The 14,219-nt window shown below is 41.7% G+C and overlaps 1 protein-coding gene across 7 annotated transcripts in view; it reads left to right on the forward strand.

The window, feature by feature from the left end:
- Positions 1-14,219, forward strand: part of magi2a (membrane associated guanylate kinase, WW and PDZ domain containing 2a) — a 472,217-nt gene that overhangs the window by 330,243 nt on the left and 127,755 nt on the right. For all 7 annotated transcript variants that reach the window (XM_042335534.1, XM_042335536.1, XM_042335535.1 and 4 more), the window contains one exon: positions 8,442-8,663. In XM_042335534.1, the coding sequence (XP_042191468.1) occupies positions 8,442-8,663 (222 nt within the window). The remainder of the gene's footprint in view (positions 1-8,441; positions 8,664-14,219) is intronic.

A 14,219-nucleotide genomic window follows, 5' to 3' on the forward strand; every position in this document is an offset into this window, starting at 1 on the left:
TATTACCTGCCATCTACCTAACAAAAGCTCAAACGGATGTGCTTGTTGGACGTCAAATGACCAACTTGTGACTATCTTCGGGGCCTTGGAGGGGAGGTAAGCCAGTTCTCTTTGGCGCTGATCTGGCTTCCAAGGTGACCTGCATGGCAACAGAATGTGGGAATCAAGACAGCCCTCTGAGGTGGTCTCAGCAGACTGGTCTCTTAAACATATTTTTTTGAGCTGAAGCCTATTGACCTGGTTAAAGCATCTCCACTTCTTTGTCATAGCCAGACTCCCAACATGAGTTGAATCACAGGAATCAAACTAAATTCATGTTTCTGTGGCAATTTGGCGCAAATGTGCAGAAAAGTGGGTTTGAGAAACACTGATATGCTGCGTTCCTCAGGGCTCTGTCCTTGGTTCTCTCCTCTTCAACATGTACATGCTCCCTCTTGGTGACATCATCTGCAGACATGTAGTCCCTTTGCCTTGCTCCCTCCCTTGCCTCCTTCAAGGCACATCTTAAGACCCTCCTTTTCGACCATGCCTTCAGCCACCCACCTACCCCTTCCCTACCTTCCCTGCCCTGAATCCCACATGATCCCATCCCCCAACTTGGGTCCAAATCCCTGACTGTTCAGCACAAGCTATACAAATGTAATTTTTGGGGGTGTCTTATAATAATAATATAATCCTTGCATTTATATAGCGCTTTTCACGTCTTCTAGACGTCTCAATGCGCTTCACAGAATATACTGTAAAGTGAATTGACTGTATATTTGTGGGCCAAATAACCTAGTAAAACATTAGGTGCAGCTATGTGTAATAATCAGCTCAGGGTTTATGTTCCTCCATAAAACAATCTGGAATACTTCTTTATGGAATACATTGATTGTATGCCAGACAGTAGCATAACTATTGAACTGCACTAGTCCAGCTGATTTTATTGAATACAAATTTTTACTGTATTAAATCACTCTGAAATCAATGCCAGGATTGTCATTATCACAATGTTGTAAAACTCTATATTATCCTACAGAAAGGCACTATATAAATGTAGGTTTTTCTTGTTCAGTGTTCTTACAGAATGATAATATTAGAGTTCCAGAATCTACTCTTTTTACTACTGGTGGCATTCAATTTTGTTTAAATAAAGTTCCAACTCTGCATTTTTTTTAAAAGAAGTTTTCATTTCTTTTAAAATGGATTTTCTTCCATGCAGAGTAAGTGACCTAACATGCATGAGTGCGTTTATGTACATGTGCTCAGATTTGGCTTATTAACCAAAGCAGTATTTGGTACCTCCCTTAGTTCCTACCGATTTAATTAATAATAATAATAATAATCCTTGCATTTGATATAGCGCTTTTCACGTCGGGAGGACGTCCCAAAGTGCTTCACTGAACACACTGTAAAGTGAATTGACTGTATATTTGTGGGCGAACGCGGCAGCCAACCCCACAAACAGTCATGGATAGAGTGCTCAAATTATTATTATTATTATTACTTTGGAGGGATTATTACCCCAATTAGTATTAATGCTTTTTCTAACCATTAGGATCACAAAGATTCAATAATCCTATGTGTTTACTAATCTTTGTGTATTCAATGTCCGTGAACAATCTTTGAAATGTTTATATTCTCTAGACACATGTTTTGCATTTACGAGCACTGCATGATACTGTTTGGAGCAGCTCAGTTCTGCTAAGACTCGAGAAGTTAAAAGTTGCAATTGGCATTCTTCAGGGAAATATTTCAGCTGCACTCTTTTTCAGGTCACTGAATACATAGCAAACAAGTCAGTGTTAATCAGAGTTTAAATTCTACTCATGAAAATCCTACAAAAGTTTTAAAACTTCTCAACTTTCTGAATATTATTTCCTTTCTCAACTTTCTTAACAGTATTGCATTTCTGTTGAACGTCCTAAATGGAAAGGAAGCAAGCCAGAATCTAAATCCAGCACTGGATATCTTATAAATGACCTTGCTTTTGAATATAATTCTAAAGTTTTGAGAAGATCTATGAAAAGTGTTTAATCTTAGTGAATCTAAAACTCAATGTTATCAAGCCCAAATGAGCAAATACTTCACAGACAATACCTTATATATTGTCGGAGTCAGTGAATGTTGTCTTAAGGAGGGGAGAAGGTCACAGATTAATAGTGGATTGACACCACTTGATGGCTTTAGGGTTTGGGAGTATCTGCATGCTTGAGTGATGGCCAAAAAGCCATTACTTGTACATTATTATGTGCTTCACGATTTTTAACTACATTATATTGCTAATAGCTGGATGCCGGCTAAGAAAGAAAGAACAGCATGTTCATGGTACCTCATCACATCAAAACATTTCAAAATGAGAGATAATTACTATTAAGTACAGTGAGTTTTTGTAGGAAAGTGCTGAGGCCATTTGTACCATCAACAACAACAACTTGCATTTACATAGCACCCTTCATGCTGGACGGCATCTCACAGTGTTTAACAGTGACGGAGCCCGATGTCAAGCCAGAGTGAGGGGAAGATGATCTAGGCACGGTCGAACTTCATCTGGAGGATTGTTGGTCAAAATGGGAGGAACTTCAGACTCTTTTTGAATAGTGCTGTGGAATCTTTAAAATAGGTAAACAAGACCTCGGTTTAACAGCCCATCCAAAATACAGCACTCCTTACTGAGTACAGTGCTAGTGTCAGTGTAGACAATAAACGCATGTTTTCATATGACACTTAAACCCACAATTGAGCTGAAGATGAGCTTTCATGTCCTGACTGAATGGGTCTTCCATCAAAACACTAACTATATTTCCAACCAAAGGTCTTAAAGGAAGAAGCAGCCACTTTGAGGAATAATCAATCAATGTCAGTTTTGCTGAGCTGGTACTTTCTAAGGAAACCAAACAGCCAATAAACATTTCTGCCCTTTACCAATTCATCCATGGAAACTGATGTTAAGAAAACCAAAGCTATTCCACATCTCAGTAATGATATGCAATAATAACATTGAGTTTGACATCCAAGACACTGCATATAACTCATCTAGCAGGAGAACATTCATAGCATCCTGTAATGTTACCATTGACTGATGATGATGATGATAATGGATCGCACAAATGCTGTTCGTTCTTGCAGAGTAAATAATAGTTATTGAGGCAAGACAACAAGGAAACAACCCAAAATAGTCACTTGAAAAATAGGTCTTGAATAATTACCCGAGAGAGGCAATATCCTTACTGTAAATTTAATTTAGAAACAGTTTGCAGTTAAGAGTATTGGTTAGAGCACTCACCATCGAGAGGACCTGGATTCGATTCCCAGGCGGGGCAAAGCCTTAGGACAGTTTCCTTACTCCACATGCCCCTGTTTACAGTATGTAGTAAGTAGGAATCTGGCGGATCGCCTTTCCGGGGCTAATAATCCCTTCAAAAAAATATAATAATAATAATTTGGACACTCAATCGACGACTGTTTGTGGGACACTGCTGTATGCAGTCGGCTGCCACGTTTCGCCCACAAAATATACAGTCAATTCATTCTAAAGTATATTCTGTGGAGTGCTTTGAAACATCTCAAAGACGTGATAAGGCGCTATATCAAATACAACTATATATTATTACTATCCTAAATATGACTCAGAACGTTTAAGGAATTATTCATACTTGTGAAATCAGCTCTGGATTTGGTGGTTTGTTTTGGGTAAGTCACTCAGTTTTTCTTATGTAACTTTTTTTGAGGTGACACAGATAAATATCCAGAACTTTAGGAACAGACCCTAAATGTTACAGTTGAGGTCAACGTGGCCAGTCCCAAAATAAATTACACATATTCAATCTCTATCATCCTATCCTGCAATCAATTCTTCATCAAACAGCTGTGTAATTCCCTCTTCAATTTGCTGACACAATCTGCATCCATCGCCTCCCTGGGTAATTTATTCCACATATTCATCACACTCCGTGTAAACTAATTAAGTTTGAACTATTTGCCCACCTTTCCCCTCCCCACGTACACACCGCATTTTCATGTGCCTAATAAGCTTCATGCCACTGTTTGTCTCTCTTGACATTGTCTTCCTGCAGTCAGTTTGAATGTAGGAAGCTGTGCTCTCACGATTGACGATAGATTAGTCTCATAATGAAGAGTAGGGATGGGTGTGTGGGGGGGCGGTGGGGTGGGACAGGGAGGAATTATTTGCATAACATGCCTGGGATACCTCCAAACTCACACTGTAAAAATGGAATAGATAAAAAAGCAGAACTGATAACTCTCAGACTATGCCATCTCGGACCATCACTTCATCTCCTTTAAATCCTCAATCCTTCTCCCCTTTCCCACCCAACCCACCTCCATCTTCTACCACCCCTGAAAAAAAATCTCCACCCCAACCCCTCCTTCTCCACTGTCTTGCAGTCATCTGAACTCCTCTCCCTCTGCTGAACTTCCTCCTGCAATGACCTATCCTCGGTCACTCTCCTCCACAACTCCCTCTCTAGCACTCTCAATACTCTTGCTCCCCTCATTTCCCGAACCATATCCTACTCACGGAAGTCACCCTGGTACACCAGCCACCTCCGCTCCCTTAAGGCACAAGTGCGTGCCACTGTACGCACCTGGCTCAAATCCAACTTAACGGTCCATCGGCAGATCTGTCTGAACATTATCAAATTTTATCAAATCAAGGGAATCCGCACAGATGCCTCTGCACTTTCATCTACTACCCCCTCCCCATCTCCCCTTCACACCCTGGCCCCTACCCATCCCTCCCTCCACACCTTCGAACCTGTCTCACACTCCTCTCTCACCACTACTATAACCTGCATGAAACCAACCACCTGTTCCCTCAACCCCATCCCTACCCGTCTCCTTACCTCCCAGCTCCAACTCCTTATCCCTCTACTCACAGACATCATAAATCTCTCCCTGTCCACTGGCACTGTTCCCACCCCTTTAAAAACGGTCGTAATCACTCCTATCCTTAAAAAACCCTCCCTGGACCCATCACTGCTCTCGAATTACCGCCCTATCTCCAACCTCCCTTTCCTCTCCCAAGGTCCTGGAATAAGTCATTGCTTCCAAGCTTCGCTCCTTCCTCTCCCACCACTCCCTCATCCACCTCCGCTCACCTCATCCTTCACGGTTCTGTCCTTGAATGGTTCAGATCTTACCTCTCGCACCCTCTTCACTTCATCTCCACAAACAGTTTCTCCTCTAGCCTCCGCACCATCTTGTGTGGCATTCCTCAGGGCTCTATCCTTGGTCCCCTCCTCTTCAATGCCTGTATGCTCCTCTCTTGGTGACATCATCCGCAGATATGAGATCATTGTTATTGTTGTTGAGGCCCATTGGGCTGAGAGTATAGAGAAATTGTCTTCGCATACTTGAGGGTCAGTGGACAATGAATGATCGGAATCCCCATTGGGAAGAAAGACGACTGAAATAGGGCTTGGTTTCTTTTTTTAAAAAAAGGTTGGTTACATGACATCTGTATTTTGCTGAGAATTTGTAGGAGTTCTTGAATTACAAAGGAGGGAATACACCCGAACCATTGTGATTTAATACAATCCAGCCTCCTCCAGTGTTTTTAGGCTCCATAAAATCCCACCCGCATGAAAGCGAGGCCTGACTGAGGGTTTGTGTAAGCATTTCACTCCGTGCAGGTCTGCGGGTTCCCCGTTGAAAGAAAACACGGTCGATTTCTGGGACATCGAGTTGCCTTCAATAACACTTCCCGTTGGTTGCTGTAAAACAAGAAGCGCCTGGGACAGCTGTGCTCTTAAGCAGTGAATGGGGCCCTGAGTGCAAATTCATAAGCAAATTCATGCTAGAATGAAGTGTGGATTTCTTTCTGTTGCTCTATAGAAACGAAATAAAACTGAACCAACCAGTGAGCCATAAAAGCAAGGGCCGCCTTTGATGCATAATCACCAAGCGTGGAGGATTCCACTGAACAGAATTTTCATAAACATGTCTCAAACAAGTTAGGTGGCGTGTAAAGACATATGAGATCTAGAAATGGAAATATCATTTCTATCACTGTTGGCATAACCCAGATGTGAAGCATGATGAGAAGTGCCATTTATTGTTCTTGGTGGTTTTACCTCATTACCTCTAACACCTTACCAAGCTGCCCACTTTACATTCCCCGCCCTGCCCACCCCACCATCAGCGGTCGGGCCTTCAGCCTTTCTCTAGAACTCCATCTCAGAGTCCCTTCGCTTCGCCCCTTCCCTCACCTCTTTGACCGCGCCTTCGGTCATCTTCCCAACCCTACCCCTCTTGGTTGTAAACCCTCGTCTCTCCAGTGCCTTGGGAAGATCTCCTGACCCGAAAGGCACTATATAAATCCATGGACCATTATATAAAGATGGACCGTTAAGTTGGATTTGATCCATTATAAATTGTCATACACGACATCCCTGCTCTCTGATGTACAGGTTAAAGCTTCCAATTCATTAACTGCTAATCTCAGCAACATACAAATAACTAGAATTTTGTCATGTGGAGATCATTGTGTCATTCAACCTATAAAAGAGCGTAATAGTGAAATGTATATTGTTTCAAATGTTGACTGAGGCTGAATGGACAGTCTGGACCAATTTGGGAAATGTCTAGAAAGGGTATACAGCCCTTCATGAACTACAGTAGATAATAATAATAATTAATAATGATGACAATAATCCTTGCATTTGATATAGTACCTTATCATGTCGTTGAGACAGAAGCGCTACATAGAATATACTATGAAGTGAATTGATTGTATATTATGTTATATTAGATAATTGGAGTTAGGAAATGCTTCAGTTTGCAAAGGACATTATAAAGACCATTCGCATAATATATCCAGCCTGCTTTTTTGTAGTTTAGCCTGTTTTTAGATTGAATAAAATGATGGATTTATATCATGATAAGCAAATGTTGTAGTAAATCGAACAATCTGAGCACTTCTTTCCTTGCAATGCACAGAAATAACAATAATGAGATGACCCTGCTCTGCATTCAGTGCAAACCATGGCAGTTCTGATCATTTAATGCCAGTTACTTGATGATACATAGAGCAGTATCACACTGTGTTTGCAAGAGGAATGAAGTACAAGGTGACCTTGTACATTTATCCCCCCTTGTGCCTTGCTCCAGTAATCACCTATTTAATGATCCTGAGTCAAAGAACAAATGTCCTGGAACACCTCAGTCAGCCTTTCTTAACACAAAACGAAAGAATTGTTCTATTGTAGTGCATAGATAGGATAAGGATTTTTTTTAATGAGGTGTCAAATAGTAAAGTGGCACTGAACCATGTTTCACAAATTCCTTCACTTTTAAGATATGTTAAACAATAATTTCTCCCACTACACCAATTCCAGAATCAGGAAGTAATAACTGAGCAGTGAATCCTTGATGAGCAATTGTAGTTAAAGGGCAAAACTTGTTCTAGAGTGAGTACGTTCTGTTCTAAGTGCTCCCTCTGGATGTCGTGAAAACAACAGAAGCAATGGCATAGGAGGTGACTATTCAGTATCGAGGACCTAAACTGAAGCTACAAGATCCTCTGGAGTTAACTAGTTTAATTCTAACTGCCTGATTTTCCCCTGAACCTTTTATATTCTTCCTCTTCAATTACCGCTTGGAAATCTCTCCCCCAATTCACAACTGTGCTTACAGTCACGTCCTCCCTCCCGTCGGCTCCGACACTTTTTAATCCTCCGAGATGCTGCCCCGCATGAAGGGCGCTGTATAAATGCAAGTTGTTTTAATTAAAAGTATAATTTTCCAGTAATGGCAGACCCTCACTCTAAGAGACCTACGGGAGGAATTGACTGTGTCCCACTGGACGGAATGACCGAGCCAGCTTCTCCCCTTAACAGATGTCACCAGACCGGCATAGATACTCTATTAAAGCAATTATTCCATAGTTCTCAAATGATTTAGTAGTTAAAGACATAACTCGTGCGCTGTTAAATCTTACAAGTCAAAATGTTGCAGATTTGAATGGCAACAGATAATAAAAGCATGCAAAGCATCACAGCAAAGCCCAAATCTGTTCTCAACCAAGTTCAAGGGTTACGGTGTATATGTGTGTTGAAATTGGTTGCTGCCCCTTCATGCAGGGCAGCATTTGGAAAGTATTCATTATCAGGAAGCATGGCTTTTGAATTCTTTCCCCAAACCCAGAGGCACCAATTATAACACCCAGTTGCTGCCTCGAATGAGATCAGCTCGCTAAGCACTCAGAATCAAACCTGCAACCTTCAAGTCTATATGGCTTAGTGATAATATTTGTCCCAATAATATGGGTGATGAGCGTGTTTAAAATGGAGAACTACTTTCCTTGAGAAAATGTGCCGTAATCATTTGTCAATCAATTGGCCCAGGCTCTGTGATGCAGTACATTTTTCAAATTGTAGCTGTTGATTACTTGGTTTAAAGATTATAATTGAATTGGAATGTCCTGGCTTTTCTTGCAGACAATTACTATGGCACTCCAAAACCTTTAGCAGAACCATCGCCACTGCTGCTAAATGTGACAGATCAGATTCTGCCGGGTGCTCGACCTAGTGCTGAAGGGAAAAGGAAACGAAACAAGTCAGTAAGTAACATGGAGAAAGCGGGTGTGGCCCCTCCTGAAGAAGAGGAAGAAGAAGAAGAGAGACCTGTTGTCAATGGAAATGGAGTTGCAATAACACCAGGTCAGTATGGGATTGTAAAGGAAGCATATATTCCGTATGGTATTGAATCCTTTTGTTTGGACGGTGGGGGAGGGTGAAACTTCTATGCACTGACGGAGTAACTGAGCACCTCAATATTGCATCCCATCAGTGAGCTTTGGCGAATTGCTATCCAGGTATAAAGTCCCACAGCATGGAAACATTTCAGTGGATTTTACATGGATTTCAGAAACCTGGGTAGATTTTGGTAGAATTCATAAACAGGAAGTTGCAAATAGCAACGTAATCTCAGTTTGCATCGTGCAAACTGCACAACTCGGTCATTTATACCCACTTTGAGCCAACAGGAATACAACATTTAGGAGACCTAATGTATTGGAGAATAGTACATATGTAACAGATAAAAATGATAAATGTATTATCCCACCTCTAGCCATAAGAAGCCAAAACTGTCATCAAAATGAAATCTCTTTCTAGAGGTGAACTTCTCCAAAGGTAAAAGTATCCATCATTGGTGTCTAATTGGCAATGAATATTGATTGTCAGTTGTAAATGGGGAATTCACCGGTAATGGGGAGATCGTTCCAACAACACACCGATCTGTTGGGATCGCTGAGCTCGCAAGAGCAGAGTTCCATCTGTCATTGTGATGCACATCTGGTTACAAGCCGGAATCGCAATTTGTAACTTCCTGATACAAATGCTGTATTTTTGACTCGACTCAGACTCAACCCTAACCCTTAGATGGACCAATTGAAACCTTTATTTGCATTCTTTCTCACGAGTGAACAATAAATACCATGTTGTCTCAACCAGTGAATAACACAAGGTCACACAACTAGTGCAACTTAAGGGGTTTCTAATTTGCGATCTCTGGTTCCTTTGGCATCTGAGAATGAACAGTGTTGGGATTGAAGAAACAAGTTGGATTTTTATACCCCTTTAAGGGGAAATAATGGGACATTTATCCTTCCCCTTATTAAATATATCAGGACATATTTTTCCTTTTTTTCAAGTATTGTACAAATAGCAAACGACATCAACCTGCGATTGAAGGGAGTTAATTTAGAACAAATTTGTGGAAAAACTACTTGAGTGAGCGAGTAGTAAACTTATGGAACAGGCTCCCTAAGGAGACAGTGGAAGCAAAAAATGTTGTTTGTTTCAAGACAAATTAGATAGATTTCTGCTAGAAAATAATATCTCGGGATACAGTATATAATTTGGGACACGACACATCAAACGGCTTCCAGGGTGGTGGAAGATGAACTCGATGAGCCTTTGAGAAACCTGGTAAATTCTTATGTCCTTATTACAGTAGCTTTGAAACCTATCAGCTGAATTTCTAATTATCCTGAAATCAAAGATCGAAGTAGTCATATTCCAATATGTTTTACACTCCAATAACAAAGAGTGAGGAAATGCAGATGATGTATTTGAACAGTTGCTTATCAGCCAAATTATCTGGCCAGTGTTCTGTGTTGTGGCCAGCTGTGTGCAGAGAAATCCAGTTATAGCATATTTTTCACCACACGGGTGGCAACATTTCGCCTTGCTGTATGTGTGTGTGCCCGCTGACTTTATTGCTGACAAATTTCCCTGTAAAATTGTTCCCCAGTGGGATGCATTATTCAAACTACTTGATTGCAGTAGTATTTTGCAACCTGATGGACCGGATAGTGTATTCTACCTGGAATCGTCAATTGAATACTATAGGGCATTAATAGTCTTTACTAAGCTTTGTGACATATGTTAAGAAACTTCACTGGAAAGCGCATATTTTTGTTTAGGGTAAAAGCACCAGTGATGGAGTGGCCAGATCTTGTCGGGAGTCCCTTCCCAGCATTGTGCTGGGAGCTATAATACTGTAGAAAGCATCTGCCTAAACACAGCTTTGCTCAGATTGGAAGAGTTACCAATGTTAGTTGTAGAATTCCATTTGGTTCTGTTGAAATGGTACAAATGCAGCAGTTTCCACAGTAACATCAGTGGTGTCAGTTCTATTCCATCACACGTTGCTGCACTAAAGGTGCATTCGGCATCAGCTATCTACTTGTGAGGGAGCATCAAAAACCCACACGGTCTTATTTTCAGAACAATCCAATCAATTCCAAAAAACTCAATAAAGGCTCTATAACCTTTAATTAATCTTTGCATTTGATATAGCGCCTTATCACGTTGTTGAGACGTCTCAAAGAGCATCACAGGAAATACTGTAAAGTAAATTGACTATATATTTTTGCGGGTGAAATATACATCAAATGTAAGGATTATTATTATTGTATTATTATTAAAGAATACAAACCGTTGATTTGAATACATCTATCAGAGGGACGAGTAATCCTCTGTCCAGCTTGTCAATTCCCCTCATTATTTTAAAGACCGATCAAATAACTTCTGAACTTCCATAACTCCAGATAATGCTTCCTCCGTTCAGCGGGCTCCGGCCTGCTCCATGTCACCCGCCCGACCCGCCCTACCATCGGTGGCGGGGCTTTCAGCCTCTCTGCCCCCACACTCCGGAAATCCATCCCACCGTCCCTTTGCCTCGCTTCCTCCCTTGCCTCCTTCAAGGCCGGTCTCAAGCCCCTTCTTTTCGACCGTGCCTTTGGTCTCCCACGCACATCTCCCCTTCCCTCACCCCTACATCACCCCTCCCCCATGCTTGGGCCCCGACACATGACTGACTGTTCAGCGCTTTGGGATGTCCTCCCAACGTGAAAGGTGCTCTATAAATGTAATTTTGTTGTTGTAACCGAAGTTTACCCACCCTCTCTGATCCAGTTAATGTTGGGTCTTTTTGAACCTTTGTGTTCCTGTGATCCTAAAGCTTCTTTCACTCATGACGGTTAATACACATTCGTTGGTCTTCACGTGAAAGTCAGTAAACTGCAAGTGATGGTGGCAGATCTTACGTTCCATGTTTGATATGCCTCTCAAACCTCATACAATTTACTCATAATAGAATTCACTTCTTTCAAGCAATCCTACGCATTTGTACGCATTTCTTCCATTCCATTCCATTGATGTCCAAAGTTGGTAATAATTTACGTAGCCAATTATTTTTCTAACTAGGCAATTTGTTTTCCTTGCATACCAGAATTTTCAGTAGATCCATTCCTAAACAAAGGTTACCAAATGGAGTGGAGAAGGCTTCCCCTTGTGTTACTCCTTTGTAGGACTTGACCTAAAGCAGCGTGTGTGCTTTTGCTAAGGATTAGTATCTTAACTAAAGATCAAAATAACTGGCAGTGTTGCTGTGCTCAGGCTACCCTTGAAAATATAAGACTCTATTGGTAGGGTGGTCTTAGCTAGACAACCAGTAGGAAAGTTTGCCATACAGAGATATCAATGGCAAGCTATGGAGATTTAAGACTGCAGTACTCCAATGCACACTCTGGGGTCCTTAATACTCTGAATTATCAGAATTACCCTCCTCTTCGACCGTGCTTTCGATCTCCCTGTTTCCCCCCCTTGCCCTCCCCCCTCCCCCACCCCGACCCTCAGCTCGGGTCCGTAACTCTGTCTGTCCAGCGCCTTGGGACATCCTCCCGACGTGAAAGGCGCTTTACAAATGTCATTTTGTTGTTGTTGTTGAATTAGGTAAGCAGGATGCATCCCTTGAGGGAGAGAGTTCCAATCCATTCCAACAATCTTTCTCTGGAATTTCTATGAGTAGGTGGGATGCATGGAATCCTCCGTTCGGTTTGGATACTCTTAAGCACGGTGTTTCTGGTCACCTCTCGCCAGATCCCAACTTTGAGGCACAATGCAGAAGTAATGTTCTCGCTGACAAATCTATTTCTAGAGAATGTGAGTCAGGGAAGTCGGACTGAGGCGCGAATAGATTCCCCGATTTGCCATTGAGCAAAACATCTATATGACACATTCTAATCCTATTCCCATCAACACTCCCATTTCCCGCTAACCTTTCACTCTCTCTATAATGTCTCATCTAATGAAAACTGGGTGGAACATCTGCTGCCATTTTCACGTTCCTCTTGATATTCCTGCTAATTCATCCATCTGCCAAAATGCTAGACGTGTGCATACATATATGGGGGAAGAGTCAGGGTGTAGCTCTAACTGCTCTCTGAATAATCAGCTGTTTACAGCACCAAATGCTGCAGCATGTGACAGTTTGGGCTTATTAATCAGCACAATACTACCTTCTCCTTGAAGAAAGTTAACTTTTTCTGATTCCTCCAAATGCAGTATTTTGCTTCTTATGGTTGACAGCACTAGATGGCTTTCTTCCTATGAACTTGGCTGAGGCCAATTCGATTTTGCTTCTAATCTGTCAACACAGCAAGCTCCAGTCTTAGAACGCCAATCTGAATAGCATATTTAAGTAGCGAAGGTGAGTTGGGAACAACAATGCAGCCATTCCAGGTTCCCCCAGCAAGCAATTGTGAAGTAGCGCATTTAATATTCTGTATAGGTTCTACTCATTGCCCATCTTCACCATTGGACATTCCGGTCTGCCCAGACGTGTTGGCAAACGTGAGTGTTATTGATTGGCATTTGCCTTGCTTGCTGTGTTTGTTTGCACACCTCTCGTTTGTCTTGCGTGGGATGCTTTCAGGTCGAATTCTGTCTGTTTATGTTGATCTAATTTTGATCCATTCCTAAGCAACAACAGCTTGATTTTATACACCGACCTTCACGCGGGGGGTAGCGTCCTGGAGGACTCGACAGTGGCGGAGTCTGACCCTGAGCCAGGGGGAGAGGGAGGGGCGAGGTGACCATAAGCACCATCAAAAAAGATCTTTAGGCGGGATTTGAAAGTGAGGAGGAAGGGGGTAAGGCGGAGGGATTGAGGGAGAGAGTTCCAGAGCTTCAGGGCGTAGTGGCTGAAAGCACGGCCCCTGATGGATGTAAACATAAATTTCTGCAAAGCGTGTGCGTAAAAAAAACACAGGCATGTGCTGATACAGGATCACATCAACATATTCACTGCCAGCAAAGCCAAAGTATAAATTGTCCTGAAACTACAATGTCACTTGATATAGATATCTTGTCCCATAAAATAAATTATGCTGACTCATTGGAAATGCTCTTAGCTGATATTTTAGCTGAGCTAAGTAGTTTTTATGGTAATTGGTGTAAAGATTCAGTGTCAGCGAAGTGCCCCAAGGCAGCAGTGAAGAAAGGGGTAAATACCAGCAGCCTGGGGAAAGTGTAATAAAAATATATAGAATTTATAGCATTCCTGTGTCAGGTCATGAAGCAAATTCCAGCACTGCAAGGATTCTAATCATATGGTACAATACCACTTCAGGATAGTTTACATGGTGCATGAATTGAAGTTGAACCATTTGTTACTGTGTTAACAATGACACCCACCTCAGCAAAACAAATAAGAAAGGTACATAGTAAATCTTTCACAGTAGACCTTAGAAAGTGTTTCCATTAGTTCAATATCAGCTACCGACCCTCAGCAAACAGCTCTGTAGGGATTGACTGGATCTGAAGCTCTGCCTGTTCTGGCTGGAGATGTCAGAAAATGCTGCATTCAGAAAGTCCTGCATATGCAGTAATATGTGTCTGACACTGAATTATTTAGACTTTGATGCT

This window comes from Callorhinchus milii, unplaced genomic scaffold, assembly GCF_018977255.1.
Source record: "Callorhinchus milii isolate IMCB2004 unplaced genomic scaffold, IMCB_Cmil_1.0 Scaffold5, whole genome shotgun sequence".
In the NCBI taxonomy this organism is placed as follows: Eukaryota; Metazoa; Chordata; class Chondrichthyes; order Chimaeriformes; family Callorhinchidae; genus Callorhinchus; species Callorhinchus milii.